The sequence below is a fragment of the Thermobia domestica genome, chromosome 11 (genome assembly GCF_964235325.1).
Source record: "Thermobia domestica chromosome 11, izTheDome1.hap1.1, whole genome shotgun sequence".
Taxonomy (NCBI): Eukaryota; Metazoa; Arthropoda; class Insecta; order Zygentoma; family Lepismatidae; genus Thermobia; species Thermobia domestica.
Window position 1 is genome coordinate 68,997,381 of NC_137464.1, and position 20,169 is coordinate 69,017,549.

The 20,169-nt window shown below is 33.4% G+C and overlaps 1 protein-coding gene across 1 annotated transcript in view; it reads right to left on the reverse strand.

Moving 5' to 3' along the window:
• Nucleotides 1-15,444, reverse strand: part of LOC145664150 (myrosinase 1-like) — a 36,409-nt gene extending 20,965 nt beyond the window's left edge. The window contains exons 1-5 of the mRNA XM_081730552.1: nucleotides 15,272-15,444; nucleotides 9,284-9,417; nucleotides 6,148-6,282; nucleotides 4,480-4,605; nucleotides 2,395-2,578 (exon numbers count right to left, since the gene is read on the reverse strand). Of these exons, the coding sequence (XP_081586678.1) occupies nucleotides 2,395-2,578; nucleotides 4,480-4,605; nucleotides 6,148-6,282; nucleotides 9,284-9,417; nucleotides 15,272-15,419 (727 nt within the window). The 5' untranslated portion in view covers nucleotides 15,420-15,444. The remainder of the gene's footprint in view (nucleotides 1-2,394; nucleotides 2,579-4,479; nucleotides 4,606-6,147; nucleotides 6,283-9,283; nucleotides 9,418-15,271) is intronic.
• Between the last annotated feature and the right edge of the window lie 4,725 nt (nucleotides 15,445-20,169).

Genomic DNA, 20,169 nt, shown 5'->3' on the forward strand with positions numbered 1-20,169 from the left:
TGCATCCGAAAAGACTATAAGTAATTGTAAAATACTTCCACCTATATTTTCAGAGAAAAAAAAATGATAGAACTAGAATGAATCTATAAGAGAAAAAGTACAGATGAAGTGTAAGATCAAATTTTCATGTTAAAGCAATCATTTCTCTGTTAAACCATCATAGTTTTATTGAGAAAATGTGCAGATGTGTGTTGAGTTACGAAGTTTTATTTTCGGGGAGTACGGACTTTGTGGATGCGCTCCTGAGCTCATCGCATTTATATGGGAAAATGCAAGCCACTCTTTTCTGTTTTGCAGAGTAATCAAAAAAGTCAACACTACTCAGTCTATTATGCTAAAATGTATTCTTATTTTCGTTATTCAAATTCTAATCTCCGCACCTTTAATTAGGAGATCATGCTATTAGGACTTATAAGATTGTAAGGTTATTATAGCCGTTCGTCCGCCCGTTATTCCACATGATAAACTCTTGAACGAAATCGAATTTGTGAATTCCGTTTTCTTTCTAATAGATCACTAGAGCGATTATTTCGGCCGGGTTCATTAATAGAGTCAATTCGTTAATCTTTTCACGAGTAACGATGAATTTAACGGTGGCTATTTATATCTGACGCTCGATACATGGAAATACGTGCTGATGTTAGAATTATAAGGTAAGATAATTTTTGAGGATAAAAGTGTTTCGAGGTTAATAGATTTTTATGTTGAACCAAACAAAATATATTAATGAGGTTAACACCTCACATACTTGGGAATGAGAGTTTATATAGAGCATAGAAAATTGTTGCTGTTTAACCTGATGCCAACAGATGTGCTACTCAGAGGTTGAAAGATTTCCCTTGTAAACCTCAAAAAATATTGGTGACTTAAAATCTCAGATACTTGGAGTATGACTGGTATAAAAAAACTAGAATTTCGTTGTTGTTCAAACTTGTACGAAACAGATATGCTTCCCAGAGGTTAGCAGATTTTTGGATAAACGTAAAAAATATTGCCTTATATAGTTGGGATATCAGAGACTATATGAAGCCTAGAACATTGCAATGCCCCCTCATATTACGAGTAAAAGCATCCCATATTAGTAAATGAAACCACGTACTTCGGCACAAACACCAGCAAGCAGCCGAGGAATGCCGTCACACCGGTTGAACACGAAGAGGACACAAAGAAATACGAAGAAGATCACTTCAACCGAAGACTAGCTATAAAAACGGACAATTCGAGGCAAAAGTCATCTGTTGTTAATTGGTCATATCCTCACGTATCTCTACAAGCTACAACTGGAGGAAGAGACTCCTCTAATCCTATCTCTGAGCTGCAATGGATAAGAGGTTCCTTTAGATCCAGCTGCAACGGACGGGGACATTCTTAACCGACAAACCTCAAACCTTCGAGCTCCAACAGGTAGGAGCTCCAGTTATAGAGGAAAGAACTTGTTAAAGATTAATTTATTTGTAATCTTGTGTGTACAAACTGTATAAACATCTTTTATAATAATAAAAAAAATGAAGAGAGAAAACCTGTGTTAGGCTACTCTACCGAATATTACAGTATTGTCGTTATTTAAATTATACTAAACGGACGTGCTTCCCAGAAGTTGAAATATTTTTGGTTAAACTTCAAAAATTATTGGTGAGGATAAAATCTTACATACTTGGAAAATGGGAGTTCATATAAAGCCTAGAGTGTTGTTGTTTGACGTCAGTTCAGCTTCAAATGTAAAATTTTTTGGTAGCATAAATTCACTCATAAATATAAATTTCGTGTGGTATTCTATGGTGTCTTTACTAGTTTGTTTTATAACTGATAATCCATCTATAATCACAAAAAATGTGCTTTGGTATTCTGTAATTATATAAAACAAAACCCATGCTTACACGGTTTCCACAATTTTAAAATTTGCTTTTTTTTTTTTTTTTTTTTTTATAGAAAATCAAATTTACATTTTTCAAATTTGAATTTTCGAGAAAACATTTTCTAAAAGATATCGTAAAATCTTTGAAATAATTTTCTAAACTCAACAACTCTATCGCCATTAAGTCTAGGGCTCAAAACTTAAAAATTCTAATTATAATACAAAATTAATATGTGATATTTTTTCTAACCTCGTACGGGTGATTTCAAGTAACCAAAAAAAAAAAAAAAAAGTATTGAAATCTGAGTATCTGAAATATAATGAAGATAATCACTGTGATGAGTTTACTTGGGATAACTCATAGTTAGGCAAGCAACAAAGCAAATTCAAACATGATTTGAACTGTACACTTTTCGTAAAAGAAAAAAAAATCTTAATTCGTGTTATATGTTCATTCATATTCCCTATAATACGAATAATTCTCTTCCAGTGTTCTGTGTAATTCTGAACAATCGGTAAACTTTATAATTAATCCTTACCATTCTGGGTTGGTTTGAACTCTTCGTTGTACATATGGTACACTTTGGCGTGGGATTTAAGAACAGTATGAGCACAGAAGTATTCTCCAACGCCATGAGAATCAACTCCAGGAACGCCATCTGAACTGCTATAACCTCCTGTACACTGACCCCATGGTTCATTGAATGTTATCCAGTATTTTACCTTTATTAAAATTAAAAAGTAAAAAGATTAGAAATAAAAAAGAACAAACAGGGTATGATTTATTATTTCTCTAAATTACCCTAATTAAACTAATCTTTTGAATTACCTTGACTATTACAGAATCATCGATTGATATTCATATCTCAATGTAATTGTAACATACTATTTAAAGTGAGCTTAAATAAAACGGAGTGGTGTTCTCACCTGTAGGATTCGATTTCCAGTAGGGGTATATGTGATCTACGTTAAGCTTAGATCCACAACTGATATGTGTCTGTGCAGAAGTGGGATGTGAAACTCCGCATAAATAAAGAATCAAGTAAGAAAAGTTCAATATATGTATGTATTAGTACATCACTAAAATTGGTTGAAGTCCTCCAGATGTATAATTCGATTCCAAATTAGCTTTTAGAATGTAGTGGTTCAGGTAGCGTGACTAAATGACTGCGAATGCTTGACTCTTGCCTATTGGAGACAACTGCAATCGTTAAGTGAGTAAATCTCTTTGGTTATTGACTTCTAAGTAATTTATAGAACTCATGAACTTGGATACAAACTTTATCATGAGTCCTAGAGCGATGTTGTTTAATAGATTATTATATTTATATAAACTTTAAGAGAATAGACTGACAAAAAATTGTAATTCATGCAAAGTTCATGCAAAAATTTTTATCTCCTTTCCCTAAGTAATATCGCTGGCTGGACTACAAATGAGAATTTTCTTTGTACATAAGTTATTTATTAGAGAGTAGGCCTTTAACTGTATGTCTGCACAACATCAGATCTACTTATGTAACTGAAACAAATAGATATATCAAAACCGAATAATTAAAACAATCTTTAATAATATTAATTGTATATTAAACATTTAAAAACTGTTAGTATTTGAAAGCTGCTATCTATGCATAACGTATTGCCAAATTTGCAAAAGGGTTGCAGACTCATATACGTCATGCTGGTTAATAGAGTAATATCTTGTACTTAAATTCATTTGCTTATTCTAAAGTTGTTTGCTCGTGCCTCTACAAACGGACAAGTGACTTTAGCAGTGTAGACACATTAATTCTCTTTGGTTCTTTGTGCGTTAATAGATCCAAAATTGAACTACACGTCGCACATGGACGAAAATTTTATGATCATTTATCAGACACGATTCAGTAAGTAGTTGAAATTTCATTCATTTTCAAAAGTTTGCGTAATAACGTATTTTTGAACTGCATATTAACTTTCATGGTGATTTGTTTTATTTTGGGAATAATTCTCGCTCGACAAGACACTTGCTGCAAGTGAAGATACAGGAGCATAATACTGTCGAAAAGTAACAGACAGGGAGTTTCATTATTTCTATGAAGAGCTGTTTAACGACATAATACGATGATAACTTGTTTCTGAACATTCATACACAAGCTTTAGAAAAAGATGAAACACTGTTTCTTCGAATCAACACCTAGCTGGGAGCTCTATCAGATCGTTTGGCTTGAAGCAGAAATCTAATTTAATTAGTTAATTTTGGTGTGATAGATTGAATTAATACCATGATAGTTGTATACACCAGACCACATTCAATTTCTTCCCTTATAGAAAACATACCGCCTCAAGTAGACAAATGCTGGTAGTTCTATTATAGTCATTTATGTAGTTCTTCACTAGTAAGTGTTCAGTCTAGAGGTGTACACAGTTCTAAGTATTTTTTTTATTACTTTCCTTCTTAAGTCTTATTTTTTAACAAAGATGTTTTCCTAATTTTCATTGTTTGTTCAGAATTATTGTTACCAATTTGGTAATGAAAAGTTTTGTCTTCATTCCAGCATTAACTATGAAGAACATTACAGGTTAACTGGTAACTGATTTTTTTCTTTCAAGGAACAGTTAATTTCATTATTATCTATTAGAATACTTACTCTGTCTCCGAAATTCTCAAAAGCAACTCTGGCGTAATCTGCAAAGTAATCTATGAGGACAGGGTTAGGCCATCCTCCGAAGTTCTCTTGGAGTGGCTGCGGTAAATCACCGTGATAAAGTGTCACCTGTCAATGAAAGATAAATATAAGGATTTATTTTGCTGTGAGACTTTGGTAAAATAAATAAATAATTGCGTCAAGGATTCAAAATTATTGCACATAAATAAGTTGGAAAACCTTTTTATTTTATTTTTTTATTATAATTTCTTTTTTGTGAATTTTAATATATTTTATAGTGTAGGCAAAGGGACAACGACAAATTAAAAAGTATAATTTCTTTAGCTGTCTATCAATGTTTTTGTACACAATGAACATCACTTTGAAAATGAAACCAAAATTCAATACTCTCTTCTTGCTTTCACTTTATTTAATTTCGATGATTTGCGATCTGCTACCTTCATCAGAAAAAATAAGAAGAATGGCTTAATGCTTTAGCTTAACAGAGAAAAATTTAAATACAGGAAATTTCTCATTCATCTATACGACGGGGAAAAATTATCATTACAATTTAATATTTGTTTCAAGTACTTTTCTTATCAGAGTCGTCAGATCATGTGATGCTGTAAATAAACTATTTGGAAAGATTGTAGAATTTTCACTGTGGAATAAATAAATGTTACTATGCAATTTCCTAATGATGTAGTATAGTAATAAAACTAATATTATCTTAAGAATGTCATTCTTTAAGTTAGTTACTTTTATCTCTGTTTTCCTTTTTCTTGTATGTATGTATGTATGTATAGTCAGTTACAAAAGTTCTTCCCGTTTGGTAAAATTTACTTTGGGAGTAATGGTGGAACGTACACCGTTTCACAAAGTTTCAAGGCTGGAACATACAGAAAATTACATTCTTTTTAATTTACCGAAAATTGTACTCAAATTATCTTTCCATTCGGAAGTTATTTACGAAACTAATTTCATTAAACGGAAAGAACTTTTGTCGCTGACATTGAAAAAGTTGGAGATGTGTTTATGAAATGAGTTATATACATAGACAGACTTCGCAATTCTTGGATTTTGTTTGTACTAAGATGTTTTGAGTGCCTAATGAGGTTGAGTCTTCGTGTGTAGAATACCTGACTCTTTCCTTTATTTTGATCTTTATGTTTTATTTAGTTATCTCAGTACAAATGCCTTTAAATTTACAGGTAACCTCGAAAGGTTTTAGAAAACCCAAAATTAACTTATAGAATAAATAGATAAAACTAAGAAGAGGATTAGTTCAATTTTGCTGAGTGTCATTACATGGAGTATCACTGAAGCTACAACTTATAACGTAATTTTCCGTTATAGAGTTTCCCCAAACGTCATATAGCATTAGTTTTGAAAAGAACGCTAAATTACAAATCAACCAATCGACTAATAACTATGACAGAAATAACTAATAACTGTAATATAAACTGTAATAACTAATAACTGTAATAGAAATTAACTGTAACAACTAAATTGTATTCTTTCTATAATAATTTATTACCATATTTTGGTATTAATTGCAATTATATTACGTTACGATAGTATCGCAATTATTAAAAGAAAAATAATACAGTTATGTTTTACTTTAATAAAATATATACAATAGTAATCACAAATGGAAAGAGAATCACGTACCATAGCTTCAATTCCATTACTTGTAAGCTCATTAATGAGATGATTGTAATAATCTATTCCTTTCTGATTGATAACAGTGATGTCTCCAGTTGGCAGGATCCTCGACCACGATAAAGAGAAACGATAGAAGTCAGCCTAAAAAAAAAGTAATCGGATTTTAAGTTTCTCCAGTAAATGGCTTAGATTTATTCAAGAACAGATTAAATTCATTAGTATTTTCAGCTAAATTTCTAGTTGATTTCTGATAATTTAATATGAAATACAGTAACATTTTAGGTGCTTAATTAATGCTCAAAAACTGCTAATGCAATAATGTTTAAATTTGATAAATATATATTTCATTAGCAACCCTATAATTTGGCTAGTAACATATAGAAATGGCAATGAACGCTCCCTTTATTGAGAATTTCATTTACTATTGAAATGGAAAGGTTTTCCATGAAACTATGGGTCACTATGTACATAGGAGGTTAATTTATACATACGACATTACATTATTTCCAAATGTTTAGATGCGAATAAGCAGCAGCATAGGGATGGAAGAACAAGACCGATTTTTTAAAAATGAATTTAGGGGGAAGGAGAGAACAAGAATGATTTTTAAAATTGAACTTTCAAAGAAGGAAAAAAAAAACAAGATTGATTTCTTTAATTAAACTTACAAACAGTTTCATTGATTTCGAATAATTTAAATGAATGTATGCGTCTTCGGGAGATCCGGATTCGATTCCTGGCAGGAGTTTGTGTGGTTCGGATCCCACTCTAAGCTGTATCCTCAGTGCTGAAATTGATGCTAAAATCCAATCCAACCAGTGCAGTTTAAGTGTTCATCTAATCAAGCAAACCTAACTGAAGCTTGAGTCAAATGTATAAACTATTGGTTGAAAGGGCCAAGCATAATTTCATTGCATATACTGGAGAATCGGGTGAGATCAATAAACATTTCCCGCATTTCCCAGAGATAAGTTTTGCGTTACATACCACATTTTTTTTTTTTTTTTTTTTTAATTGAGGGGGCTGAGTAAAGGTTCAAATGCTGTTATTTTTAATCTAAAGAAGGAAAACTACAATCAAACTGACGTGTTCCAGAGATATGGGCGAATAATGAGGAGATGGAATACCGAGATCCTGAAATTGAAATCTAAATGTTAAGGAAATGAGGATATGTTTATGTGGAGAAAGGCAGTGTCAAAAAATGAAGTGAACATGTATTCTACAAAATACAACAGAAAGTATATTATTATTAAACTTACCCTATAGAACTTTCTGGCTACCCCTTTAAATATGACATATCTTTTCCCTTTGGAAAAATTAAAAGTAATATTTAGTGCGCGTGAGTTCGTGTTGAACGATATTTTAGATCAAAAGTTGCCCAGTCAATTTCATCCACAAATCATAAAGAAAAGTGTGTAGTTCCTGGTTGTTCTGACTAGTGTCATATGATCATCTGTAGTGGAACGGAAGTAGAGTAGACGGTGGTGATGTAAAGTCGGAGATTTCTGTGAGTTTCAGAGCCCAAATCATGTGTACACAGTCAGTGTAAGTGTATGTAAGACGGACAGTGTTTTAGATGTGTTCCGAGGAACAATGTCAAATGTGATGACAGTTTACAGAACTCGTGGCACACAACATCAAACATCGACAAAGAGAAGCTTCTGTGACAGAGATCGCCGAGTTGTCACCTGTCACCAAGGGTCGTAGAGCGAATGGGTCACAAGTGACTGCAATACTCAGACATCACCTGGAACAGCCAACTGCAACGATTACAATCTCGCATAAGTTGCATAAGCTAAACATCAACGATCGGGTTTCAAATTCCAAACCACTGACCACTGTCAACAACACTTTTGCGAGGAGAAAATGGTGCTAAGAACGTGGAAAGTTGAGTGCCGATATTGGAAATGCGTACTTCATTTTCAACAACAGGTGGTTTTGTGCATGGCTGATACTCATAAAAGCTTATGCTCCAAATTCTCTCCTTCCTATCTTGTAATATGGCGGCAGCTCTGTGATTCTGTAAATCAAAGTTCCCTAGTATTCCGTGGGTCCCTACACCACATTAACAGAATGCATTACTAGCAGTGATTATGTGGACATTTTATGAGACCACATGCATTCTATGATTCAAGAATTTATTTTCAGCTAAAGTGACAATGAGTCAATTTACACTGGTCATTCCCTACATTGCGGATATAGGACACAACGGTCGTTTTCAGCGCTAAAGGGAATAAAGAATTATTTAAATTTACCACATAACAGAGTAGGATTAATTTACTCTCTGTAATATAATAGAGTCAGAATTCAGAAATAATACAGTCTGTGAACAATAGTGATCAATCTGTGAACAATCAACCATTCCTCTGCAGAAGAGAAAAAGTTCGTCCAGTGGCAATGTAATCTTGTAATTATACATGTAAAAACTACAACGTGTAAAAGAAGTATAATCGGTGCGTGCCTATTTATTTCTAAGTCTGATTCTCTACTTTTTTTAAATTGAAGTACGTTAAACAAATAAAAACTAAAAATAAAGTTTGCTTTCTTATTAAATGGTCGAAAAGGGGTCCTGACTTCATTATTTGAGGTAGGAACATTGGGTTTCTAAGTTTAGGGCTGTCAACACTATTGAAAACCTGTGCTTGTGCAAGACGTACCATTCAGTCTTATCAATTAGAGCAACTCAACAAGAAAAGAAAAATCCAACGTTAGACAACTGTATTTTGTCTCCTAGTGACGATTATTAACAGGACCTATGTGGCATAATTTGTATGAAAGGGCCAACGTTGAAAGTTATTTGTTATCCCATCGCAAGTCGTTCATAAGTTATAGTTGTCGCAACATGTTTTAGAACGTTATCTCGTTCCATTGGCCAATATTTCCCATCATTGTACCAATCTGCTTCTAGGATAATAAAAAAAAACACATAAAATTGCAAAACTTCATTTTATATAAAAATTACTTATACTTGCTCTCGAAGGAGTTAAAGAACCAGAAGTGTAGCACGCTGAAGCTTGTTCATTTGCAATCAACAGTTATATTAAACTTGGGACTCCACTTTCAAAACCCCTATAGCTGTTTCCCATTCTCAGTCACAAATGCTCACTACAATAGATATTTTTCTCGTTTACTATTATCTTACCCCAATTTCCGTCAAAGCTTGCACATCCTCCCTGTAGAGGTGATACGAATCGCAAGCTATATCTGCTGTTTGATTGTTGGCTACGAAATTAGGCTTTGTGCTAATGACTCTATCCCAAACGTTCTCGCCTTTTCCTAAAAGCATATTAAAAGCAATTTATTATTATATTATCACACAGAAAAAGATTGTTATATATTTCTAATACTTATCTGATTTTCTATACCCAAAAGATGATTTAACAGATACACTCATAGGCGTTACTACAAACTTTTGCAAACGAATTTCGTCAAACATACATAAATGCATTGAGTTATTTTAGTAATTGGCATATAATTGTAAATACGAATAGTTTGAGTAGTGTTTTGACATAAGTAATGTCTACTTTTTTTTCTGTATGCTTCGGCGTAGTTGTGCAGTTTTACAACCTATATGTTTCTGATTATATCGCCAATTTGTGAATCAGAAACTTCCCAAAACCATATTAAATTGTCCAAGTGTAGTTTGAAAGTGACTAGGATCTATGGTTGGCATTAAGTGATATAATATATTGAATTAGCTTGCTCAACCTTCAGTTTTATGCTGCAAATTGTGACATGTGACAAGCTTTTCTTCTTATTAAAATGTACAACATTTTATAAGACAAGAAATATGAAACTTCAGTTAGAACATAGTGGATGTGTGTGTCCTATATTAATAAAAAATGTGTATATTTGATTCGAGTATTAGAATTACAGAATTTGAACGACTCGACATACCCAGTTCCAAACCCCTATATCACTATTTAAAATGAGTAGTCCAAGGAAGAACTCACATAAGGAAGTGTCATACGACTAGTTCTGAAATGTACGATATATATGAAGATGAGTATGGTGACTCACTGGTAGAATCTCATCTTTGTTACTGTAGATCCTAGGTCCAATAACATGGCATATTAAGTTGTGGTGGATGACATTTCTGTGAGCTTTACTGGTATTTTCTCGTTTCCGTCCACTTTCTTTGTTTCACTATATATTCGATAATAATCATTCATTTACAATCATTTTTGTTTTATGAGGAATAATGTAGGATTATATTTCTCTACTTAAGATTAGATTTAATTTCATTCCATTCCAATTCCAAATACCAAAACAATTTGTGAAAAACTGTTATCATTTATAATTATATCAATAAAATATTTAACGTTAGGCAGCCATAGGTCCGTGAAATGTGGCGGTGCATAGTTTGAGAACGGCTCATTTAATCTAACAGATTATACTTTCTTTTAAAAACATCTGTTTGCATTTAATATAATTTCTTTCATGAGCATTGTAATCAGTAGAACACAGATATATACAGAATGTGTATATATTAGGGTGTCTCTTATATAAGGTAATTTCGTGTTACGATACGCACACCCCCCAAATGTATTCTATGTGACCATAAACACGCATTAGTGAAATAGCAGCTCTCTACGAGAACGTTAACCCGTGCTGACTTGATGACAGTCATGAAATGACCTTTCCACATTATAATAAAATTAAGAATGTCCAATCTTGATAACAGAGAAACCAAAAGAGACAGAGAAACGAAACTTTGCAAGAAACAACTAGTGAAAGGAGAACACCTGCCTGTGTACGAACATTACCGGATTAACAGTATTGCCAACTCAGGAGAAAACTCTTTTTGTAAATTGGATATCATCATTGGAAGCAACAATGAAAATAAAGACAAAAAAGATTGTAAACGCAGATCAGTGTTGCAAACTTTTCGAGAAATAAAGTGAAACATGTGTTAAATGCAAACGCCTTTGGCGCACTCAGCGTTGCCATCTTTTACAAACCAAAATTCTCAGCTTTAACATGATACCGAATATCTCAATTAGTACGTGACTTTTCGATCTCACATAACCACAGTACTGGTCCACATGCTCTAGCGCCTGGCATTATAATTTTTAAAGCATACTTCACTAGTGACCTTTTCCGAGTTAATGTACCTTTTCCAAACTAAAATTTTGTCTTCTGTTGATGACAACACTGCTCAACATCCCCTTAGTAAACAGTTCTTGTCAATATTTAATTTAAGGTGTAAAAACGTTAGTACCTCACTCCCTGTGTGCGCCAACGGTGTTTGCATTTTACATATTTCACTTTATTTCTCGAAAAGTTTGCAACACTGATCTGCATTTGCCATCTCTTTTGTCTTTATTTTCATCGTTGCTTCCAATGATGATATCCAATTTAGGCCATTCGATTTACAAAAGCAATTTTCTTCTGGGTTGGCAACAATGTCCATCCGGTGATTCATCAATACACAGGCAGGTTCTTCCTTTTTCTATTTTTTCTTGCAAAGTTTCGTTTCTCTGTCTTTTTTGTTTTTTCCGTTATCACGGTTGGACATTCTAAATTATATTATAATGTGGAAACGTCATTTTACGACTATATCATCACGTCGGAACAGGTTACGTTCTCGCAGGGGGCTGCTATTTCATTACTATAACTATATATACAAGATACTATCAGTCCTATATATAGTAATATATAATATCCTATACTTTATCATCTGGCATTCAGGTATGCCAGGTAGGTCAGTAAAAAGTCCAACTTTCTGGTTACGAATGATATGGAAATTTTAATGATTTCACGTAACTCTAATTTAGTTTCCATAATGACAATACTAAAGAAAAGCCACACCAAAATGAAAAGGATAAGTCTAAAATACAAATGAATGAAGCTAGAAACACTGTTGTTTTAACTAAAATCGTGAAATACATACAATCTTACATTCCTTAAAACAAGAGCTATTGTGCGTTGAACCAAAATTAAACTTTAGATTTGTTATCATATCTGTCAACCTTCTTACGGCAATGTTGACAGTTCTGTGATCTTCAAGTTCACTAGATCCAAAGAAAATACACACTCACAGAAACTTTTGGTCTGATACACTCAATGAGGATAGTATAGGATAGTAGGATTGTAGGATAGTAGTAGGATAGTAGGATAGTAGTAGGATAGGATAGTAGGATAGTAGGATAGTAAGATATATATTAGAATGGGCTGAAAAAGTTTAATTTTTTTTCAAGTCGTAATACCGCGGAAAAGTTGGGAATCGGGGAGAGTATACAGGAGTAAAAAAATAAATAAAATCAGTTGATATCTTTCAGTCGCGCATGTGCTCTAAAGTTTGTCGAAATTTGAAAAAAAAATCACATTTCTACGATATTTTTTTTATCCTACTAATGGACTAAAATAATTTGTTTTTAAACATTTAAATTTATATTCAATAAAGAAAAAAAGCATGTAAGTTGTTTGTATTTTTTCCTTGTACTGTGATCTACCTTTATTTGTAAATTATTTTCTAAAATTTCATTAACTTTGAAGACAATGCGCGACCGGAAGATGTTAATGGATTTAAATAATATTTAAACATAATTTTCTGAGAATCTAATACATAAGAATTTGAGCTATTACATTCGGGAAAAGACTAATTTAAAAATGTTAAATGATTTTTTTTGGTCCACCTTGTATATTTCAATATATTATATCCTCGTTGATTGTATCAAACAAAAAGTTTCTGTAAGTGTGTTTTCCTTAGTCCTAGTGGACTTAAACATCACAGAATTGTCAACATTGCTGTAAGAGGGTTGGCTGATATGAGAACAGATCTCAAGGTCAGAAGTTAATTCGGCTAAGGTACAATAGTTCTTGTTTTAAGGAGTTGTTGTACTTAATCCTGTTACATATGTAATTGATTCCCAGTGTATATTGGACAAATGGCAATATCTTAACACTAGTTTTTCTATGCACATCTACTAAAAAATTGAAAGTTAACTTCTAATAAGTGTTTTTAAATCTAAATACCTAGATAGGAAAATGTTTTCAACTAACAAATAGTACTTGTTAAAAATTCGGAAAATTAAAAAAAAAAGAAAAAGAAAAAGAAAATACCAACTTTTAATTTCGCTGAAGGGTAGGATAAACTTAATGGCAAGGATTAGATTTAAAAGGCCCCATGACCGTAAAATTAAAATACTACTAATTTGACAGTAATTGTGTGATATCTTCAAATGGATAAAAGATAATCTAAAAGTGGAAGAAGACCTCGCTTGACTATATTATTGTACATAAGATACCGTTATCACGACTCACTTATCTGCAGATTGAACAGTGTTTTGTTCAATCTCTTTGTATAGCCTAAATTCAAAAACAATTGTACTATTTTTCAGTATGGAAAGACAAATAAACATAAAACTTATACTGTATTTATGATTTTCAAGACATGGAACTTTGATTTAGATATGTCACCTGCAATCAAACAAATTAATGCTCGACATCATTGATCTCTAGAAAAACTGCATTAATGCAACAGATCTGATAGTTTGAGTTCTTTTATATCACCGGGTCTGTATGGGAATCCGACTTTATCTGGCTCTCTGGGTCTATCCGGGTCCCATTGACTCTGAAAGGCGTCACCTAAACTTGGAAGACTCGGACAAAAATCATGACTCAAGTGACTCTTGATCTGTTTCAACGCACTAGTACGTACCTTCGAATTTATTCTTTAAAGTTCTTGTTTTGGAAATTAAGACATAAGTTACAATACTCTCTTTCATTATAATACTGATAGGTAAAAACAAAATATAATTTCTTTGGAAGTTTCGATGGTTCTCTTCGTTGATAGACCACTTAGTCTCATGGTTAACGCTCTCGACTTGAATGTCGAAGATTCAGAGTTTAAACTTGGAATTTATTTCAGATTTAATCGGTCTTATAGACATATTTACGACTCAATATTTACGACGAATAGTGTTTGACCAGGAATGAACGTAGTGCGGAAGATATACACAATTTTAGATCACAAACAGAGAGGGAGAAATAACAAGGTCAATACTATTATTTCATAGATATCCACGTAGCTAGAAAATTAAAAACACACGAGTCTGCAATAAGAGAAAAGGAAGAGGAAGAAAGGGGGAGAGGAAGAAAGGGGAGAGAGGAGAAGAGAGGGGAAGATGAATTATGGAAGTATACAGCACATTTCTTAGCGTTTACCTTTCTCTCTTTTTTCTCTACTCTCTGAGTTTCCCACCTATTATTTCCTAATTATTACTACCTAGGTATAAAAAAGGTTCATGTAACTTTTCGACATGAGGTATGTGTTACTGCTCAAGTTTTAAACAAATTTTCTTCAAGAATTATTACATTTTGGAGAATGCTCAACTTGTTTCTTCCAGGTCTCACAACTAAGAATTCCTCTTTTGCTAATTCAGAAAGAACTATTACCTTCATGCTTAGATGTTGTAGAACGAACTACAGCCGTAACATTGATAGATTGTATAATCTGCAGGTTAAGATGAAACCCATTCAAATATATTAATAATGATAAACTAAAAGAAATATCAAAATGTTATAACGATACCATTAAGAAATATGTATAAGTTGAAATGGACAATAGTCCGTATCGTATGATATTTTCTTGTATGGCCAGATCTAAACATCTATGTTGTGAAGTGTGGCCAGACGTGTATAAATATGTTTGTTTAAGTAGCAAAGAATATAATATGTAAGAAGCCATTAATAGTGAATGTATCTTCAATTATAAAGAAGTAATTTTTGTAAAAATATAAAGGTAAATGCAAAAAAATCTTCGGAAAATACATCAGTTTAAATATATTTTATCTTGAGTGTTATCACTGAACATTCAGTGAGTAAACTACGTTTTAATTAGTTCTAGAAATTATAATATAACGAACTTAGGGCAAACTATAGATGTTATAATGTTGCTAAAGATAAATGTGGCTCAGGAAAAGAGTTTTGACAGGACATTGATTTACCGGAATAAAGTTTTGGTGTGTTTTGATCCAATTTAAGACTTATTCTTGTAGTTTAAGTTTTAAGCTAAAGTAAATTGACAATAATTCTCACATATTCTTAATTTCCTATCCTTTAGTTGGAAACTTTCAGGAAAATGTTACAATTTTATGCTCGGAAAATATGGTAGCATTATACTTACCATCTTCATGGGTAGCTCCTTCTATTTGATAAGCTGAAGTAGCTGCTCCGAAGACAAAACCATCAGGGAAAGTATCGTAGTAAAAGTCATCATTTTGTCCCACACTCAACTGTACTACAAGTAAACTAATGATGCCTTGCAACCACATCCTGGCTGAAGACCTTCTTACTTAAGATACCAATCGCTAGTAATTTGTTAATTTTTGTTCCTTTAATAGTATATAAATCATATCTCAAAAGCGTTATCTTATGCTCCATTGATAATACTGGGAGTTATGTTGTTATTGTTGCTGAGGGACGAGATTTATTTTTGGTAACGATTATAATGACAGATACTAATGTATCATTTTCTCCTCTAAATAATATAAAATATAGACTTTTACCTCCTTCATCAAATTGTAACCTGACCAAGGCATCTGTTGTAAATTTCCTTCTGTTATCAACAATTGATTTCTGCAATTGTTTGAAAAATGCTGCTGTTTGTTTTCCACTTTACAGTTTATGTTTCGTGGAAATAAACCTTGACGTGCTTAGTAACCCTATCATGGAAGAACTTGTAACACTGCATTTTTTTTTCAAACATTAGTGCGTCGTGTGATGGTGACAATAAAAAGGGCTAATTTCGAATGCACTACTATGGTTCGTACTCCATCATAAATTGTAAGTCCACGCAGAGGTGTCCATCTTCACAAGGATTGGGTGCAACCTCCTACATTGATCTTTTTCCCTAAAGGGCCTATCCGGTTTGCCATAAGGAACCCTGTGTCACGTGATCAGGTTAAAAGTCACGTTGTGTGCTAAATTGAGATAAATGAGTCTGGAGATTCCAAATCTAGATGTCAGATATTTCAGCACGTAACCTCCGCGTGGGTCGCCCTGGTTAATTCGAAGAATATGGTATACAATAGAAGCACTCTAATCCGTTATTTTTGGGACTGGAAATATGGTCGGAACGCAACAGAAAATACAGAAAAATACGGAGTTTCAGCACTAAATCAACGAACAGTAAATACTAAAAACTGCACACTACAGTACAGAAAACAAGCAAAATGAAAAAAAAAAAAAAAAAAAAAACGATACCAGAGATGACGGAACACCAAAGCGGATAATTGGCAATAACAAGTAAACAACAATGCCGCGACAGCAGTAAACAGTGTTGCCAACAACCACTAAAGAAAATAGGCTAGATGGCCTTCAGAAATAAGCTTTTTACTCAAAAAATGGCTAGAGTTTGAACTACTAACCTATAACCCACATTGTATACGTATTTTTAACCCCATTTTTGTGTATAGGGTTATAAGAGAGTTATAGTAAAATCTGAAATGTTGAATTTTATTCGCTGAAGACATGACATGACATACATACATGACTTTAAATTACAATAAAATCCATCAACTCATCTGCTAGGTTAAAGTCAACAGCCATATTATCAATTGAATTGAAACAAGTAATCATCGATGACGTAGCAGCTAGCCGAGGCGCAGGAACTAGATGCACCATCGTTGGATTGTAGATTGGTTGTGTTTGTGTAGACTGCCATTGTCCCAATTTTCAGTAGTACTTCTTTCGGCAGATCATAGTCCTTACAAACATTTCTTATTTCTCCATACATCCACGTGAGTCATCATGATTGCATTGAGAGTTTTCAAGCTAATTAGATATCCCATTTGTTTCCTTCAATAAACAAAAACAATCTCTATAGCTTCAAGGACCGAACAGTTTACTAAATTTGTATTCGAAAACTTTTATTCTTGCAATTAAATGCGAAGTTTAAAATAATTAAAAATTAACTAATAACTGGGCCGTTACAGGAGCGACATTAAAATTCTGAGTCGATAAATATTGTTAAGTAGTTGTAAATCTGCGGATTGGGGAGAGAGAGAAGAATAATGAAAAATATTGTTTGTTGCGTAATAAGACATTCTCTGTCTAGAGAAATCAATTAATACCTTAATATTGTAATATCCTATGTGATGTCGTAAACAAGCAGTTCCACGCTTCAATGTTTACAAACAACACCACATGGTTCGGCAAGAGGATCTTCCACCAGAGGGACCTGTAATCACATGCAGACGACGGCTTCTGGCCCCTCCCACGGAGCAGAAGACGACATCGGAGCAGCAGCGCCACCGCCACCCAAAAGGACCCTATAAATTGGATGGACGAAGGCAACTCGACACCAGTTTTCTGGTGACCCTCCACTAGTCTGCTACGGGACTCTAGTCTGCTACGGGACTACGCCTATCCTATCTCCTGGCTTAGCCTGCTACGGGGCTCTGTCTGGGTATCCCAACCTCAGCCGCTTAGCCTGCTACGGGGCTCTGTTGGCAACTTAACCTGCCTCTGCTTGCTACGGAGCATTGGTTCCTTAACTCCACTCCTCTTAGCCTGCTACGGGGCTCTGTTGGAGATCCTGTCTGCGACCAGTCGGTCAAAGACTACCTTTTACTCACCCTTTTAAATAGAGACCAAATTGTATAGTATTTTGTACAAATACTCATATTTTTATAATAAAACTGGTAGTGGGAGTCGATTCCGGACACTCTTTTTATTATCTGCTCTACCTCTTCCTTATATGAGACGAATTTACACAAAGTTTTACAATATATAATGACAAATAGGCTAATTTTTAAGAATTATACATTACTTTGAAAGTAAAAGTATTTTTAGAATTAATTTAACGGTTAATAAAAAAAAGCAAAAATGACAAAAGAGTTTCATAAAATAATCTCTATTTAAGGCTATAAGCATTTCGTAGATTTGTGTGGCTAAATGCCTCTCTAAATAGGCTAGATTTAGCCAGAAAATATGCTAAATTGACATCACTGGCAATAAAAGACAATGGGCCTTGTGAGTCACCGACGAGTCGGGACAAGTTTGGCTCGAGCACGGTCGGATCAACCGGAGTGGCGGATCATCCAAGGGTTGATAGATCTACGTTAGCTACAAACCTGTTTTCATAAATTATGCTGCTGTGTAGGGGTATCCTAATGCACCTGGTCAGGATTCGATTTTCGGTGTGAGAACAAACAATTCGGAGTTAATTGAGTAACTAAAAGCAGTCGTGAAGCTGCTCAAATTAAGAGGACCGAACTCCGATTGAGGAAACAAGAAATAGCAACTTTGGAATTGATGTGTTGATTACATACAATTCACCCGTAAGTAGTATGCGGAGTCTGTCAGACTCCGCTGTCGCCATAACTTCCCTTTCGACCACCTCTCCCGATTGTCGCTTCCTCTACTTTCTTGGTTATATTTAGTGTGATGCGAAAATTAACATGTGTCGTTAGTTTCTCCACAATTTATTGTTCGGTCGGAGTCTGACAGACTCCGCGTAGTACTAATGTGACCAAAAAAAAAAAAAAATACGTAGTACTTAAGGGTTCAATTAAGAAAAATAAACAGCTTGGATATAAATCTGAGTAAATTCTGTTTCAGTTTTAGAAGATACTAAAACGGAAATACCTAAAATACGTTATAGCAGTGTAGTCATAGAAGCACATCGTGAGCTCTCTTGTTAGAAAAGATGAAGAGGAATTCATTTTAAATATAAATATAATATATATATATATATATATATATATATATATATATATATATATATATATATATAATACAGAATTTCTTTAAAATGTGACTATTGCCTCTATGCGCAAAACGGCTAAATTGGAATGGCACAAACCACTTCATGTAGTTATTAAAAAAAAAAGGTTTTTTACCACTGAGTTACTAACCTAACTATGGTTTTTAATATATAACTTTATGGTTTGTGCAGGCCAATATTTAACATAAGGCACTTAACAAATATTTGGAACCTTAATTGCAGCCGACAGCAAGAGGAGAGACATGACAGAAGGAGAGTTGTCAGATCTACCTGCGCTCAATAGAAGTGTGTCGAGAAACTTAAAATAATGTAGTTATTTATGCAGTAGATAAGCGATGAAACGGAATGATTCATAGTTTGAGAGAATAGGGAAATTTCGTAAGTAAATTGAGCGAAAAGGGATTTTTTTTAATAAAACGTAAAAATCCAGGGAAATTCTCGTGCTGACTGATTGACCAACATAAACGTTTAATTCTTTATAGTTTTTGAGAAATAAACCAATACAATGGTATTAGTGTAGGTATGTGAATGTTCAAAGTAGCATAATTTGCATCCATGGTTGGCTGTATGATTTTTTGTTAAAAAAAATAATTAAAGAAAAAGTAAAAAAAAATCGTAGCAACAAGCAAATGAACAAAAGAAATGTAGTTGGCACTTCCTTCAATATAGCTAAATTAATCGTATCACGCAGCTTCTGTCATAGGAATTGGACACTAAACAAACTAGGAAAAATTTTATAAGAAAAGGGAAAATTTTGTTAGTCGGGGGAAATTTTCTTAAGGAAACCTACAAACACTAGATGAAAGCGAGAATAACAACAAAATGGCAACTTCATTCTTTCTCTTGTGAAATTTCTTGCAATAGGGTAAGTTTGGTAACATCAACTCAAATCAGTTGTAGCCATTGTTGTTCGACAAGTTTTTGGTTGCTATTCATTGACCTGTGAGAGCAATTCAATGGATTTTATAAAGTAATTTTATTGATTGAGAAAGCAATCTGAGAAGTAACATAATACAATGCTGAAAACGGATCAGTTGAATTGACATCATTATTATTGACTCACTTACCGCTGTTTCGTTTATTTTTCTTTTCTTTCTTAATTAAACTACACTACTTTTCTTTAAAATACTAGAAGAACTATTAATGGCAAGTCCCGTTGAACGTTACTTTCGTTTCAATTCGGATTCCACTGTAAACGGTAGGCCTCGGGTGCTGAAAAGGAATGTGAAGTCAATCTAACTCATTTCATTATGAAATTATATCACAACATCTGCGCCGCACGTTCAACTAATGCT